Source organism: Dromaius novaehollandiae, chromosome 2 (assembly GCF_036370855.1).
Source record: "Dromaius novaehollandiae isolate bDroNov1 chromosome 2, bDroNov1.hap1, whole genome shotgun sequence".
NCBI lineage: Eukaryota > Metazoa > Chordata > Aves > Casuariiformes > Dromaiidae > Dromaius > Dromaius novaehollandiae.
The window spans coordinates 36590502-36603181 of NC_088099.1; the positions used below are offsets into that span (position 1 = coordinate 36590502).

The 12680-nt window shown below is 39.0% G+C and overlaps 1 protein-coding gene across 3 annotated transcripts in view; it reads left to right on the forward strand.

Moving 5' to 3' along the window:
• The window catches only part of SCRN1 (secernin 1), a 37735-nt gene that overhangs the window by 20325 nt on the left and 4730 nt on the right, over window positions 1-12680 (forward strand). For 2 of the 3 annotated variants that reach the window (XM_064506253.1, XM_064506255.1), the window contains 3 exons: window positions 4817-5019; window positions 8142-8336; window positions 9924-10089. In XM_064506253.1, coding sequence (XP_064362323.1) covers window positions 4817-5019; window positions 8142-8336; window positions 9924-10089 — 564 coding nt within the window. The remainder of the gene's footprint in view (window positions 1-4816; window positions 5020-8141; window positions 8337-9923; window positions 10090-12680) is intronic. The other variant, XM_064506254.1, reaches the window with a different exon arrangement.

Below are 12680 nucleotides of genomic sequence, written 5' to 3' on the forward strand. Positions count from 1 at the left end.
AAACCTTCATACTCTGAATAACGTTCTTCAGAGCAGGCATAAGAGTGTCAATTCAGGAATGTCATTCGGATTGTAGAATTAAGGCTTTATTTGAGCGCTGAGATTCCCCTAAGACTTTGCTTCTACATTCTCTTGAAGGTGATTGTTCTTTTCATTGGGGTAGACTTCCTGTTTCTTTGAGCCTGTCGGCAGTTTGTCTGAAATTGTCACTTTTAAGTTGGGATTTAAAATCCAGCCAACGTGGGTGAAGATTGTAGGTGGGTGTTTTGAGAGTGCATTCTGTTGAACAGACCAGAGGCATCTAGTAGTATGGTAATATAATTCTGAAGTCAGCATGTTCTGTTGCTGGAGTAGGAAATTGAAAATTCATCCTGCAAACTCATGGACAAAACTTGCTTTCCTTAAAGACCACGATGGACACCAGTAACAGTGTATTTCATGAAGTTCTTAGCTTGTTTAGTAACTCATTGCTGACTTAGTGGCTAGTAACAGTGTGTTACTCCTCAGATACAGCAGTATATTAGGTAAAACAGGTATCTACAGATCATTAGCTTAATAGTATGTCACAGTGCAGCATGTCTGAACATAAGAATGATTCAGAAGAAACGGATGAAGATTGTGTGATTGACTTGAGGGAATGAATGTAGAAGCTGGTCCTACTTTACACAGGCTGGTCCCCATCCCAGTTTAAGTCAAGAATATGAAGCTAGTCACAGCAGACGGAAAACTGGAAAGAAAACAGGTTCCAACACAAATCCAGCACAATTTTCTAAGGAACAGGTTCTTTTTTTTCTCCCTGTTCTAGGGATTGATTCAAAACCTGGGCTCTAAAAGCTGCACCAGTATTGCTACATCTGTTAGCTTATCAGGGGGTTTATTCAGATGTTTTTTCTAGTGTGGCTGTGTTTTTTGGGGGGGAGGGGCACAGTGCCTCTGTAAGGCACCTGTTTACTTAGGGAAGTACATTCATATGAAAAGCTGGTGTACTGTTTTGCCTATGCTGGTACAGTTAGGACAGAACAATGTTGTCGTACAGAAGATATAAATGAAGAAACCTGTTCAATATGCCCTTGAAAGCACTTGAAAAGTCACTTTACCTATTTCTTTCCTTAGGTCAAAACTGAACAATGTAGAATGTTGTCACCATGTATGTTACTTCAGTTGAAGAGTCTGCACTTGTAACTGAGATGTGAAGTGGGAAAGCTTAAAAGAATATTGTTTTGACAAGATTATAATATGGTGTGATACCTTATTGGAGGTACTGAGGTAGTGGATTGTACTGAGTCACTGAAATTTTCTTAATGCATGATTCAAGCTATCCTATCTAGGGGTGAAACAATTTAAAACTTTTCTTCCAGTGGCCCTTGCAGAGTATTCTGAAGTATGTTGGTGGGAAGGCTGTGCTGCAGTTACCCAGGACATGGATGTCAAGATAATTGGCAAGACCTACAATTTCATGGAGATGAACTGTGTAGTTGCTGTGTAGAGTGTTTTTTCGTTTTGTTTGAGTCTTTGTTTTCTGCACTTTGTGACTGACAGACAGGAGCACCCAAGCAAAAGCAAAGTCTAGGTCTTAATTACGTTTAGACTGTAATTCCTGGGACACTTAAGGTCAGTCTTCCTTCTGTGGAGCTATATACAAATGCAGCAATTGTTGAATTTCTTAGCTTTCAAGACTTCTACAGGCTGCCTGCATTGTTAAACACATACAGCTAATGATAAGCAGAGAGGTGATGCAGCTCAGTGCTCTTTCTTCCCTTAGGAAATGGGAAGTTGTTTTCATGAGATGATATGCCATTGTTTGAAATACTGCATTTCCTAATTATCAGTAGTTGCATTTTGGGAATAATTCAATGGAATAACTTACAGGTCTGATTTGGACTCTTCTGGTTAGTGTTTTCATCATCAACTTAGATCTGGCTGCAAGGTGCCTCAAGAGATTATTTCATCCCATTTCTGCAAGGCAGGATCCAGTCACTCCCTATAGTTTTGTCAAATCTACTCTTGTACCTCAGTTTTCTTTCTCCTAAGATACCTCTGCTTTGTTTATATTTCATTTTAAATCATGTTCTTCTAGATGTGTGGTCATTCCTAGTTCAGACAAAAGCAATATCTTTAATTGGGCCATGTATCTCAAAGTACAGTGCCCAAGACTGGATTTCAGCTGAGTCAATGAGCAGAGCAGAATATTCATGCGTCTTGGAGGTTGCGCTTCTGTTTGTTATTATGTACATATAATGACTAGTGTGGTGTCTGTTTTTTCTGTCATGGCATGCTATGACACTGACCCAGGTTTACCTTCTGATCGATGATAACTTCTATATCTTTTCCAAAAGAGATTCAGATGCATGATCTTTTAGGTCATTTATGAACAGACTCGGTGAAAACACTGAGTGGCAAACCAGAAATACTTGAAGAGTCCTGCTTGGTATATCCTTCCATTTTGACAGATCCTAATGTTGTTTGGATGCTTCTTCTACTCTTTGGATGTAGGTTGCTCTGCCCCCCCCCCCCCCCCCCCCGCCAATCAATTTTGCGCCTACTATATATTTTGATCTATTTTACACTTCCCTAGCTTGCTTAGGAAGGTGTCAGTAAGCTTGCCAAAACAGAAAATCATGGATCCCTCTCTGTCGACATATCCTGTCATTTTGTTATAGCGAGATATTAGATGAATTTGATGAGACTCGTTTCTAATAAATCCATGTCAGCTGCTGTTCTTTTGCTGTGCTGTTACTTTCAAAGTTCTCACGTCATTATTTGTTCCCACATCCCATTCTCCCCCCGCCCCTTTATCCCTCTGAATGGAATTAAGTCATCTAGCTGAATGTTGTTTTGACTTCTCTCCCCTTCTAAAAGTGGGTCTCATGTTTATAGTATGGAAGACTATTTGATTGAACGCTGTTGATTCCCTAGAGGCAGTAAAGAAAACTAGATTGAATTTCGGAGGAAGAAAAGTCTTAATCAAAGTAACTGAAACAAATATGGTAGGGGACACCAGGATCCTCATCATTAGAAATTTTAAGTGGAGATTTAGGCAAATTACTATTGGATGATTTATAAATATTTCTTTTAAAGGGTTATACTAAGTGACTTCTTGTGGTGCACTTCTGAAAGCAAAAGCAATTTATGGTACTTTGACACCTGGTGTCAGAATAACAAAGTTATACATTGCAAAACGTGGCCTGATGATACAGCGAGTAAAGAAAGGCTCTGCCTGTCTTAAGCCAGGGACTGCCTTTGCACCTGCATTAGAAGCATACATAAGAGTCAGCACTGCTTAAGAAGGCCCACAGCACAGTTGTAGCATCAGATAACGTGTTATAGAGTAGGCCCGTGAGGCTACACAACCTTTTTTCAGAGATGATACGTGTAAGAGTAAGCTAATTAGCCCTCTTGTAATGGCAAAGACAATGCTGGTGTTTAATCCTTGGGGCAGAGTCTTAGCTTGCATATTTTTTCCCCTGTGCAGTATGATGTGTTAGTCATAGATGGTTGTGTTCTTAGGCAGACTTCAGTGGTAAGGGTAGCTCCTCAGCTGCACTGAAGGTCCAGCCCATGCATCCAATTGTTTACCAAAGCCTGGAAATCTTCTGGGAATCTGACTCCTACTCCAAGTATTCCATGCTAGAAGCTAAATAAGACTTTCTCGAAACATAGAAAAGTAGTCCAGTTCATTCTTTTGCAGTTCTGTGATTCTCTGGAAAGTGAGGGTAAACACCTGCTAGCATAACTACCAGACATTTATAACCCTGTAAGTCAATATTGCTTGATGGATTGTTGAATTTGGAATGTCCTCATTAATGTATAGCTGTTCGTATATAAACATGCCCCAAATTTGTATTTAATTGATGTCAGTTTTCTTGATGAAAAGATTAAACGAAACCTCTCATTTGTTGCAGTTAGTATTTTCTTTCTAGTAGGTAATTACTTGAGTTTCTATGCAGTTTGTGTATGCTTATTTGTGTGTGTGTGTATATACATATATATGTTATGCAAATTTTATATTACACGTAAGAGATGTTACACTTCTATTCTGAGTTGGTTCTATATCTGAATGAAGTCTTATTAGTATCTGCAATCTTATTTTTCTACCTGTTTCAAGCTATTCAGGTTCTGTTTGGCAAATACCTTACATTTTTTGGGGAAAAAAAAACCTCTGCAGGAGCACCGAAGCATGCCCGTGCACAAATACCTCTGTCTACAGTACACAACAAGCACTGCATTATGCCTTGGATTGGTCTTTGCATTGTGTGTAGCACACATTTAGCTTCCAAAGCATGATGAGGAATTAAGTATTTGAGCATTGGAAAAGAGAGGTTGTAGACAGATGCTAACACTGAATATTCCTTCCCTTCTCTCTGGTAATATTAATTACTAATTTTCGACTGCTCTATAAAGGAGAGGTAAGCTTATATACTGCTGTTATTTTAGAAAGGCGTTTGAAATTTGTCCTCCAAATTTATTCTGTCTGAGGGGGATAAATAGAACATTGTACTCTTAGAACATGGTCTAAGAGTTTCACATGGACTAGGTCATTCATTAGTAATTGGACTTTTTAAAAACTAAATACCAGCTGTGATAGACTTGAGGATGAAGAAATCAATGCAGAAAATAAAAATTCTTGCTTTAATGAGCTGATAGAACTACAGTATACGGTATTAAATTATTTGATTTGTTTCAAGTTTTTTTGTCTGGCAGACTTGGCACTTTGGTACTTTAAAACCAGATCAGTGTTGCTGTTTCAAATCGTTAACCCATGAAGACCTCACTATTTTATCTCTGTCTGGATCTCTATTCTACCCTTTTCTTATAGACTTGGCCTAGAAAGAGGTGCAACAGCTAAAGAAGCGTTGGATGTAATTGTTGCTTTGTTGGAGGAGCATGGACAAGGTGGAAATTATTATGAAGATGGGAATTCCTGCCATACTTTCCAAAGCGCATTTCTGATTGTGGACAGAAAAGAAGCGTGGATACTAGAGACTTCTGGGAAGTACTGGGCAGCAGAAAAAATCGCAGGTTAGTTTATAACTTACAGCAAGTCTCTTTATAATTATAGCTGTTTATAATAAAAGGCCAAGCTAGCTATTTATAATTATATGATTGGCCTTAAAGTCACTGAGTTTAAATAAGTGACTAACTTATGCAATTACTTAGGGAACACTGAGTAAACCATCAGTTTTAGCCTTCTTTTATTTTTGTACTACTACTTGTTTTTTAAACATTGATTTGAGTTGGTTTAACTTAGTCTTCTGTGAAGTTGGTCAGTATGTTACCTGTATACGTAAGCTGGGTAATAATCATTGTACTTAAATTTTAATCTTTGGTAAGTAGAATTGGGAATTTGGAATGTGTCGAGCATCTTTTCAGTGGAAATAATTCACAAATTATTACTTGTATATCTAAAATACTAAGAGCAGAGGCTGAGCTAGACAATATTGAGAAAAGGTCTTTCATGTATGTGGTAAATTGAACTGGCTGCTGCTGGTGCTTTATTGCAATAGAGATAGCCCGCTCCTACTCCCATTTCTTCTCCAGTACTGGAAAACAATACTTTTCTGCTCTTAAAACTTGTAGGTGGTTTCTCTTTCTGTATGCATGAAGCCAGAGCTGTCAAACTTGCTTAGCTATGCACAGACTTGTAGTTTTCACTGGCTTGATAGCTGAACTTGCTCAAAACTTTGCCAGCAAATGTGTGCTGCTTTAATATAATATGATTAAAGAGTATATTTAATGTAGTCTGGTTGCTGCTTTTAGTTTTCAAGGGATCTTTATTTTCAGAAGAGCAAGGTTTGTTTCTGAAACTTAAACTATTTGTATTTTTAATGTATTCAAATGTGATTAAGAGGATTTTTATCATCCATGCTGTGAGCTATAACACATCCATTCAATTCTCTTGATTTCCCCTTCATTTGAAGTAGGAGACAACAGACGAGGGGAGGAGGAGTGTTTAACTTTCTTGATTGTACCAAAGCAGGGAAGTAACACCAGGCTCTGTAATGTTGTATAATGGCTTATTGTCAGTTCACGCCATCAAATATGAAAATGCAAAGCTTGCATTTTTGGGGTAGCTGCAAGATGCAGGAAGTCTTCACTCACAAATAGATATCCAAGATTAATAATGCTGAATTAAAACCCTGATGAACCCAGTGACTGAAAACCTGATGAAACCCAAATTCTGGGAAGTAATTTGCCCCTAGCTTCCTAGGGTTATGAGATGGCAGCCTTCTGTTGATCTACCTGGCTAACATTTGAATAACAGCATTTTTTACTTAACCTTTTTAGCTCCATCAGCAAAACATAACCATGTCCTTCTTCCCAGCAAATAAACTGTTGTCTTCATCTACTACTTGCAGCTTTTTGAAATGATACTACAGCACTGTTCTCATTTTTTACCTGTACATCTCTCTTCAGCAGGCCCCCTTGAGCAGCAGATTAAATTGACTAGTTTCCATCTCCTGCAGCCTGCAAAGGTTGCCAGGAAGGAAGGGAATGGGTTGTTGGCTATGTAAGAATTCTATATTTAATACTTTATGTTCAAAATGTTCTTGTTGCATCCATAAGCATGGCCCTTAAGCTTGCAAATGAATGCCTAAATGCATTCAGGGAAAATGTGGAAAAGAGGGAAAATGTGCCATTCCCCAGCAGTGTAAAGGCATTTTTTTTCCCGACCCTGTCATCAGAGTTTTTTATAATATTACTGCAGTAATTCTGTAAAGCCTATGGTGAATGTTCATCAAGCAGCTTTTTTTGATTGTAGTTTGAGGACAAGCACTTTAAAATTCTTCCTTTTACTATTGTTCTTCCTAATCTGAAGAGAGAAATCAATTTGCTTGATAAATTTGTCTTGGGGGAGGGGGTGGAAAGAGCAGAAACATGAAATATCATTTTGCATGTGTTGTTAAATATAATATTTAAAAATATGTTGGGAGTAGCTTGCCAAGCTTGATATGAACACAAATATTCCTATCACTCAAGTAAGGAAAACCCTCTGAAAGGTGTGCTCTCTGAAAGTGTAAATTGAAACAAATTGTCAGTGACCCATTATAAGTCAGAACTCAATGACAACAGTAACTCTTCTGCAGACTGCACAGAACTTTCTGGTATGGGTTTCTGCTCATTATTTGAATTGCATTCATGGGGCACTAGAAAGGCAAGCTTATTTCTCTGGAAGGCAGTATTGATAACTTTCATAAATACTGCTTTTGTTTCTGTTTAAGAAAATGGGCCAAATTCCAGAATCTGGTTTTATTTTAGTTTGCAGATTTACTTTGTCAGCTCTTTTCCTGGCTTCTGATGCACATACTTTCTTCTCTTTGAGGAATATCTACAGCAAACACTGTTAGTCATGTGGTAGATATATGTATATAAGCACTGCAGTAGTTTTGGGAAAAGGAAATCAAAAGACCTTTAAAATTTATTAAAGGTTGCTTACTCTTTATTTTTACTTCATGCCATTTTTCACCATTTATAGAATCAGGACAACATTCACTCTATATTAAATATTTCACATGAAACATTATTAGTTTAACCATGCTTTTTCCCTAATAGATTAAAAATTAACTTCTTGAACTTAAGGCTATCTTTGTTGCTTACAGATAGAACTGTTTCTCAATTGGTAAGCTTAAATAGCTTTTAAAAAATCTTCCAAATTAAATCTTCAATTTTGGGGCAAAGATATTCATTAATCTGGATGGAGTTTTGTTGAAATATATTTTGAAATCAAGTCAGACTTAAAGCCTTGTTGTGGTGGTGCTGCTGGATGAACTTAGGAAAACATTGTTGAGAAAAGATTAGGCTTGTGTGCCCTTAATGTTGTAGCTATACCTTCTGGCAATTGGATATTTCTGTTACTTCAGGATCAGACTGTATGAGGTATGGAGCAATCATGAAACTGCTATATTGACTAAATGGCACTATTAATCACCAGGCAGTGTAAATGACTAAATGTGGCACAGAGAATTGAGCTGCAAAAGCTGCAGTTGCTGATTACTCTGTATATGTGTAGTTACCCAATCGTGCCAAATGTACATCCTAACCAGTGGTTTAATATGTTTCCTAATTGCAATTATTTTGTCCTTCTAGCTTCTCCCAGAAAAACTGTATTAATGATCTCTTATGATATGTGGCTGTTTCTATAGAGGGGGTGAAATGCATTTGCAATCAGCTTTCATTAACTACAAAAATTGATGCTGAGCATCCTGAACTGAGGAATTATGTGAGAAGTCAAGGATGGTGGAACGGAGACACAGATTTCAATTTTTCTGAAGTGTTCTCTCTTGCTGATGACCATTTAGCGTGCTGTTCTGGCAGGGAGAGCCTAGAAAAACAAGGTGGTAAGTGTGAATCATCTTTTGTAGTGACTACTTTCTCCTTTCTGGAACTCAGGCACTCTGTGCAGAACTACAAGTGGTTGAGGAGAATACCTCTATATGTAGACCATGTGGAAAGGAAGACCAGAGCTAAAGGCTCAAACTTGCCCCAATTTAGGATGAAGCCATTAGTTTCTAACAAGGTCAAGGTTTTAAAACAGGTTTGCAGTTCTAAAATAACTTTCTTTACTGTTATTCTGGTATGTATGATGTGCCACTGCATGTGTGCTTTAGTGTAATTATAGGGGCTCGTATTAGAAAATATGGCCTCATATATCAAAGTTTTATCTGAATGGATACCATGTTTCTGGGTTTTCCTTTAGGCTTTTTTGGAAGGAGTTAATGTCATTGGTTAAGGAAGAGTGACTAGTGACTTCATTTTTCATTATCAAGCAGAACAAAGTTACCAGAGCAGATAATGCGCCAGTTGCCTTCAGTCAAAGGAAGGGTTTACTTCCAGACCAAAGTTTATTAATGATTTAAGAGCACTGCATCTGGCCAAAATAGCTCTGAAATGACTGCAGCAGTGCATGGCTGATGTATCTGCTCCTTCATGTGTGAAGAATGGTACAAGTTAACCTACTGGTAAAGATGTGTATTTACTATATGGTTAGCATTTTCACATATTGGCAGATGTCAAGGAGATTCTAGAGGTGAAATGTTTATTGCAGTACAGAGTTCCTGTTAAGGCCTGAGTTGGAGTGTGGTTTGTGTCTGAGGGACAGTAACTCTGAAGAGGACCTTAGCTGAAAGGTCTTAATAAACCTGGGTTATAGCACTAAAACTCCAGAGGACTACTTCAAACAGATGATTATGGCTGCAAATCTCTCAGACCCACTGGGCTATTCCATGTCCCCTGGTGGACTGAGGCACCCTTGCTTGGAAGGGCCAGTCAGCTCAGGGTTTGAGGACCTGCTAGGGAAGAGGCCCTTTTTGCCAAGGAAGTAGTGCAAGAAAACATGGAGGCACATGGGGAGAAAGTTTTAATAGGACACGCGCAGGAAGTAGCATGAGAGCAGGGGATTCTCATAGATAGCGGTTTGGAGAAAACCCTCAGCATGCAAGTCTGCTGCTGTAAGACCAGGTGAACATGAGACGATGTCTCAAAGCTTTGAGAGAGAGCTGATGGTAATAGATGAGAAGTGGGAGATCAGGGTGCTGCCATGCTGCCTGGACTTGGCTAGAGGTAGCTTCTTAGGGGGGAAATGGGTGTTTTATGTAAGTGATATGTTTACAGTGATCGCTGAAGCAGTGTTACAGACATGATAGCCTTCTGCTTTCTGAAAGATACCTTTTTTAAATGAGATTGCTCCCTACCTAGCCATTGAAATGCTTCTACTAATGCTTCATACTGTTCTCTTTTACTAGCCATGCAAGTTAATTCTGGGCTTACACTGTTTAAATAGAAGCTATTAACTGGGATTTGTGACATGCCCATGCTGAGTGTCACAGTTCTTACTAGGCCTACAAAGCCCATTGAAGTTAAAATCTTTCCCTGGGGTCTAAGCCAATTGAACACTCAGGATTTTTTTTTTTCCCCTCCTTATATAGGTGACATTTCTGCACAAACTATGATTGATGTCTTGCGTGATAAGGACAGTGGTGTCTGTGTGGACTCTGAATCTTTCCTTACTACAGCTAGCATAGTGTCTGTTCTGCCTCAGGACCCTAGTTCTCCATGTATTCATTACTTCACTGGCACACCAGACCCTTCAAGGTAAGCCACGTTATTGGTGGGTCCCCGGGCACAGAGTAGGTGATGGGTTGAAAGCTATTAAACAAATCCTGTTATCAGAATTGAACAAAAGAGAGAAGTGTCTCTACTATCCTAGCTGTTTTCCAGAGGCCTTTTGAGTCATGTCAACAGGATTGTCTCTAGTCTAGAAAACTGTAAGCTCTGGGAACCCATAAGGTTGCTCCCAATACTAGCCAAACCTAGAATTATGGTGGCACAAAGGTAGTTTGAAAAACAGTTATGGTCACTCCCTAGTAGCTACTAGGAAGCTACTGTTTGCATGGCGCTTCCTTTCCTGAGAAACCCAAGGTAGGATCTTTCCCTTGATCTACAGCGGAGGCAGGATGTGTGCCTCGTTCTCCTATTTTAAAAGAGCTCTCATTGACTGGAACCACTTTCTGCTGCTGAAGGGGGTCTTTGCTGCCTCTTGCATCAGTCACCTTAGCTTGAGAGAGGAAGGGATGTATTACGGGGTGTGAGGTCAAGAGAAGATGTGGCTATGGCTGAAACACCAGTGTCTAACAAAGAGGCTTAACAGCATAACTTCCAGGCCAGGCAGACGGGATTAGAAAGATATCACTTACTATTACATCCCATTAAGCTTAGACAACACAAAATTGTGGCCAGCAAATGTTTTCTAGGGACACCAGTCTGGTTTCTCAGGTTGAAAATGTGCTATGGTTGTGTAACCTGCAGCTCACAGAGGCCATATTGCTGTATGATTGAGAGGGCTCTTGAGCTTTAAAGCCTCCACTATGAAGAGACCAAGTGTAGGAGTCTTCTGACAAGGCAGACTAACCATGAATTCAGCCCTCTCAAATACCCTGTCATCTTCTGTCTGTCCTTTGAGTCTCTCACTTTGCTTTTCAAATTATGGGATGTATTTATAGATCTCTCCTGAATATAGATGAAGTAGAAATTTTGAGTAAACATGGGGAGAAAAGAAAGCTACTTTGGCTGATTTTTGGTGAAAAAGGATGCATTCCATCCAGTTGGTCTGTAGTTAAGTCTCCACTTTGACATTTCAACTTGTTCAGTGTGCTAGCTTTGGTCATCAAAAAGGGATTTGCAATGGAAGCAAGCCCTTTTAGTGTAACATCTCCATTAAAAAAACAGGCCCAACAGGAAAAAAAAAGTTGAACTTAAGTTTTGTTTGGACATTTAAATTACTTTGAATTGTGCTTATGGTTTAAGAAACAATCAGCTTCTGTAAGCTTCAAGGTGTTTCATTCTTTAAAGTGAAATGAAGATAACTCACAGAAATTCTGAATTACAGTCCTTTCACTTAGCTGCCAGATAATAGTATGCAGCTCTTGTTTTCTAGATCCAGATGTTCTTGCTCTGTCAGTATGTAATACATGTAGAATGAAAACACTGGAATTTTGAGACGTTAGAGAAAAATAAGCACATAAGCACAAGAATCCAATGTACAGGGTGCTCCCGGATTAATGTGGTACTTCATTTATTTTTGTCAGGAATTTTTTTTTGTGCCTTGGATGAAATCCTTGTTGTGGGAGAGGGAGGTCAATGGAAATTCTTTAATTTACACCCGACCTAATGGCCAGTCACTCAAGCCTCATTGAAAGGATATATTTTTGCCATGAGATTAAAATCTGAAAAGTAATAATTTGAGAACAAGACAGCATTTTGTATTGGCCTTTTTTCAAGTCACCTTATTTTTGCTCACTAGGCTGTAAGTACATAATAGTTTGATTAATGTCTAGGACATTAGAATTTAAAAAGGCAGTATAAATCTAATAGTTCACATACTTCCTAACAAACACACTGCCTAATGTTCATGTATTTATAGTACATGTTAGTGCTTCAAGAGCATGTTCTAACATTCAGAAATGTGACCAGTGGTCTGTGGTGTGCCATCGGACAGCCCTGAAAAGCCCTGTGTTACTGACCTGCAGTTTTAAATGGATGGCACTGGACCTGAAGGCCAAATTTGGAGTGCTGCCTGAAGTCAAAGCTTTTAGGGTAAATGCAGTTTAGGGAGGACCCAGGAACTACTACACTAGAGTCTGTGGTTGCTTGCCAGTTGGGTTCTTGTTGAAGTAATAGGATTGTGGACCATTTCAGTTACCTCTTTTGGACAGGTGGGTATAAAATCTGAACAAGTAAAGTGCCTAACTAGCGAAGAGAGAGTGTGTACTCCAGGTAGCCTTGTACGACATCAGAATGTTAATGGAGGAAAACCTTTGCCACTCCCAGATATACCACGTATGTTTTTTAATGGACGGATGGTTTCCATTGCTTTAATGATGTCTTCACCTGAAAGCAGCTGAAAGCAACAGAGGAGATAAGGGAACTCATGGGGCAGATCATCAAAGAACTAATTAATTATCTTGTGTTTTAACCAGAATCCACCTGGCATTTGCAAAAATTAAACTAAACCACTTGCAATTATTAAGGAGATCTGCCACTTGCATTGAGGTAAAGAGGTTATGGGGAGAAGAACATGGTGGTCTTGAACAGCTGACAGTCATTCCTGAGACTGGTAGTAGTATGATGCATCAGGCACTGCTGAGTGCTGCAGCAGTCAGTCATGTCGAAAGGACTTCCCTCCC